Source organism: Oratosquilla oratoria, chromosome 14 (genome assembly GCF_046742065.1).
Source record: "Oratosquilla oratoria isolate Oo_2021 chromosome 14, ASM4674206v1, whole genome shotgun sequence".
Classification (NCBI taxonomy): Eukaryota; Metazoa; Arthropoda; class Malacostraca; order Stomatopoda; family Squillidae; genus Oratosquilla; species Oratosquilla oratoria.
Genome location: NC_134790.1, coordinates 4865681 through 4870680, shown reverse-complemented (window position 1 = coordinate 4870680; position 5000 = coordinate 4865681). Strand labels below are relative to the sequence as shown.

The following is a 5000-nucleotide window of genomic DNA, read 5'->3' as shown; positions in this document are numbered from 1 at the left end:
ATACATATATATATATATATATATATATATATATATATATAATGTACAACAATGAATGGGTCGCAGTGAACAAATTTACATTTATCAACCACAATTTACTTTAATTGTAAGCCATCAAGATTGTGAAGCTCGAGGAGGCATACATGCAGAAGTTGAAACGTGGTAAAGCCAAGGACTCAAACCCTCGCTAGCACGGGACAAGTGGTAGGGGCTTTACCGATTGCCCCAACTCTCTTGATGGCGCAATCGGTTAAGTCACTATCACTTGCCACGTGCTCGCTGAGGTTCGAGTCCTTGGCTGTACCACGTTTCAATTTCTGCATGTATGCCTCCTCGAGCTTCTCGATGTTGATGGCTTAGAATTAAAGTGAATTGCCGTTGATAAATGTGTATACATATGTATATATACATATGTATATATCTATATAAATATATCTATATATGTATATACATTATATACATAATATACATATATATATACATACATATATATATAATATATATATATATATATATATGTATGTGTGTGTGTGTGTGTGTGTGTGTGTGTGTGTGTGTGTGTGTATATTAACCTATTAACTCCTGAATGGTAACCTTAAGATTGGTAGTGGCTCATATAAAATAGATCCATCAGTGATCATATTTACGATCAGGTGGGAAATTCTCCCCAAACATCTTTATCATGAATTCTTGTATCGGTCTGAAATTATACTTTGGGGTTTGACATTTTGCTTTAAAACTGAACTGTGACCGTCACTGTTTATTTCATCTGTGGATCTCTTCTTTTTATTTATCTGCGTTACCTTTCCCAACATTATTTGTTTTGTGACCGTTCCTGCTTATATCATTGGTACTTGTTTTTTATGCTCGTTTTGTACCACTTTTATCTATTCCTCCTCCGAAATGTGAAATAGATGCAAGCCCTTGGGAATTTCGGGCGTCTGTTTTTTCTTAGTGGTAACCACACTGTGGAGGGATGAGGGCGAGGGGAAGTGGAGTATGTTGGGGATGGAATGAGTGAGAGGGGTTTTTATACCTTTGTTTTTTGGCTACCTCCCTTGTAAGGGGGAAAAAGCCTTTGGTATATATATATATATATGTATATGCTGGGACATTGTGAAAAGTTAATGAAGGTGGAAAAAGAAGTCACGGGTCTAGTCCCGAGTTTCCGAGTTTATTCCTGACCGGTTTCGCTCTATGCTTCTTCATTCCCCTGAAGAAGTATAGAGCGAAACCGGTCAGGAATAAACTAAAAAATTTGGAACTAGACCCGTGACTTCTTTTTTCCACCTTCATCATATATGTATATATATACGTACATATATATTCTTATAATGCTTATATATATATATATATATATATATATATATATATATATATACATATATATATATATATATACGTACATATACGTAAACATATATATTCTTATAATGCATATATATGTACATATTTATATAATAAGGAGAGATAGAGCAATAGGAGCTAAACTGTCGGAGACGACAAAGCTCATCATATATGAAGCTGTGAAAAACTTTTATTCGTGATAGAGGGCCTTAAAGGGGATGGGATGTCGTTGCGGTGAAGCGTTAGGGAGTTGTTTGAAGCCGTGGGAGCCGAGTACCAAATAATGAATGCTGAAACTTATTTGATCAATTCCCTTCTTTTAAGGGGCAGACGTCTTTGTCTTAGTACAGGAATGTCTCTTAGATGGAAGGGTCTTTCTGCTAAGGATCATATTGTAAACAGTCTACTTATACCACTGTGGCAAAGGGTTTAGTGGTAATGTGGCTTTAGAAATACAAACTCTATCGCTATATGTCTATATATATATTATATATATATACATATATATATATATAACATGATCGGGAAATCAACAGTTATATATCTTACATCATTCCGCGTTCCTTAACCCACGATGATGTAAGATATATAACTATTGATTTCCCGATCATGTTTGTACACTTTGAAGAAGCTCTGTTAAGAGCGAAACGTCAGTTAATAAAACTTCAACGGTTCTCGGTGTTTATCTCACCACCCTGCCACTCATTTTGTCGTCCATTCCTCAACATATGTATATATATACCATATGAAGTAGAACATTTTTTTTTTAATTGTTAGTCATACGACAGGAGTCCTCATGTCCGTGAACTGCATAGCGAAGTCATTTGTCGTTTGCCACATTGCTCCGTCGTTTTGAAAATTGTGAGTACAAGTCACACGAGTTTTCTCTCAATTGAACGAAATCGTCTGGTAATAACTTGAATAAAGAATCTTTTCTGCACCACGAGTGATACTTCAAATAGAATAAATTTTGAATTCTTTTGAACTTATGACGGCGTTTACATATTTTGTTCTACTCACCGCCAGACCATTTGATTCAACCGATTTGTCTTGGGAGCCGAAAGGTATGGCAGCTATGCAGGCTTGAAGTTTACTGTTGGCAGGAATGGAGGAAGAGAAGGAAAACGGAAGTTTTAGCTTCTTCAGGAAAAGGAAGTGAGGTGCACAGTCGCCGAAAAAAAAAAAAAAAATCAGGAAATCGTGACTCGACGGCGTCGCTGGAACGCGCCTTCGAGTTGATTTGAAATCTTCTTGTCGACTTTGCGATGTGGTTCATACTAGGAGATATTTAGGAGGTTTGGTGTATTAAAGGCTCATTCTAGACGAAATAAACTAAATAACGGGGCCTTTAGTATCGAGAATTAATTGATTATATGGAGCGACACGCTGCGTAAGTTTTGATGTGGCAGTGCAAACTGATCTTATTATTATTATTATTTTTCTTCAGCGAGGGTTTAACTATAGAGCCAATTCACACTGGAATTCGACCCTCGGCCAGATTAAATTGTCGGTCGTCTGTAAGAATTGCCTGGGGAGATGCGCGGGAGACCGTTAGGTCCATGGGAAGGGAAGATCAATGGGAAGAAGGAATGGAAGGTTTGCAGAAAGGTTGGGCTAAAGAAATAAGGTAGGGAGGGTGTAGGGGAAAAGTTGTGGGGAAAGGGGAAAGAATGGAAAGTGGAAAGGGTGGAAAGGGGAAAGAATGGAAAGTGGAAAGGGTGGAAAGGGGAAAGAATGGAAAGGGGAAAGTGTGGAAAGGGTGGAAAAGGGGCAATGAGAAGAGGGAAGAGGAAAGAGGAAAGAATTCGGGGGAAACAGGGGATAAAAACAAGGAAAAGGTCAATGGAAATAAAGGGTAGAAGGGATGAAAAGGGAGAAAGGGAGGGGAGAGGGAAGGGGATGGGAGAATGGGAGGGTATAGGGAAAGGGGGAATAGGGAACTGGGAATAGGAAAGAGGAAAGGGTGGGGGAAAGAAGGAAGAGGTCAAAGGAAAAGTAGGAGGTAACTACATCCATGGAGAAAACCCACCAAACTCAGCGTACTGAAAGGCAAAGAAAAGGTCAAAATCTGTGGGTTGCAGCTTGCAGCCGAAACCTTTGACGATATAAATAGTACATGCGTATGAGAGCCCTCACCAACAATAATAAGCCTCAGACAGAGGATGGAGAACCTTGAAAAGTGTCTGGTGTCCCTCGGAGTGACCGTGATGAGTCTTGTACTATCCAAAGAATTCCTTACACCATGAGGAAGAAACTTTGCAGTAGAAGTATTGAAGTTCATAACTAAGACTTGAGAACCATTTTCCAGAAGTTGTAAACCTCAAAGCGGGTAGTAGAATGTTGTTAAGACTCGCACTAACCATTGAGAGCCTCTAGAGAAGTATGCAGCCTCAGCAACCAAAAAAAGAATCTTCGTACAAGTGAGGAAGGAAGAACAGCCACCGACGAAGTTTGTTTCCGAGAACAAGAACTCCACGAGCTGTGAGCTAGGAACCGTATCAGTGAGTTCGTGAACCTCGTCTACAACAGAAACCCGAGAGACATGAGATAAAGAAAAGAAAAGAAAAAAAAAACACACAAGAATGGAAAGCTTCCACTGCGCAGACGCAAGACCCTTTGGTGGCGTGTTGCGCAAAGACGCGGCGAAGGCTCCTGCTGTACTTACTCGTCCAGTGAGGGTATTGGAACAAAGACACTATCGTTCTCAGCCAGAAGAATCTCTTCCTCGGTGCATCGGTTGTGGTAACACAGAATTTCTAGAGCCACCTGCAATGGCCAATTGTATCCGTCATCCTACAGAGTCCATGTCGATACATATTGATTTCACATAAGAAATTAAAGTCAAGCTGGCATGCAGAAAACCATAAAAGAAGACACGTCACATAAGGAACTACAATGGGCACTGTGATGTATGAAAGGAGAAGACAGTGTTCATACGAGTCAAATATACCCCATGTTCAAGCACAAAGACACTTGCACATACACACATACTCACACACGTATTGGCACACACGCGCACATGCAAACACACACACACACATGCGCGCGCTCAAGCATGCAGACACACACACACACACACACACACACACACACACACACACACACACACACACACACACACACACACACACACACACACACACACACACACACACACACACACACACACACACACACACACACACACACACACACACACACACACACACACACACACACACACACACACACACACACACACACACACACACACACACACACACACACACACACACAGCACACACACACACACAGCACACACGCGCACGCACGCACACACGCGCATACACACACGCACGCACAGACACATACAAACGCACATACAAACGCACACACACACACACACACACACACACACACACACACACACACACACACACACACACACACACACACACACACACACACACACACACACACACACTCCCCTAAAAAATACATATGCATATGTACACGCGAGCGGCCTTGCGCAGGGACATAAACACAAGCTGACATTTACACAAGCAGAAAGAAATAAACATAAAGGAAATTGATAATAGAATACACAAATGTTGTGGCAGTTTGAGGCATTGGAAGCAATTAGGGTTCACATAATGTAAACCCGGGACCAACCC

The 5000-nt window shown here is 40.7% G+C and overlaps 1 protein-coding gene across 12 annotated transcripts in view; it reads right to left on the bottom strand.

Annotated features, from left to right (window-relative positions):
* Window positions 1-5000, bottom strand: part of LOC143032713 (putative 3',5'-cyclic phosphodiesterase pde-5) — a 407947-nt gene that overhangs the window by 27797 nt on the left and 375150 nt on the right. The window contains exon 13 of one of the 12 annotated variants that reach the window (XM_076197621.1): window positions 4013-4113. The exons of the other annotated variants lie outside the window; for them this stretch is intronic. Coding sequence (XP_076053736.1) covers window positions 4013-4113 — 101 coding nt within the window. The remainder of the gene's footprint in view (window positions 1-4012; window positions 4114-5000) is intronic. 12 annotated transcript variants of the gene reach the window in all.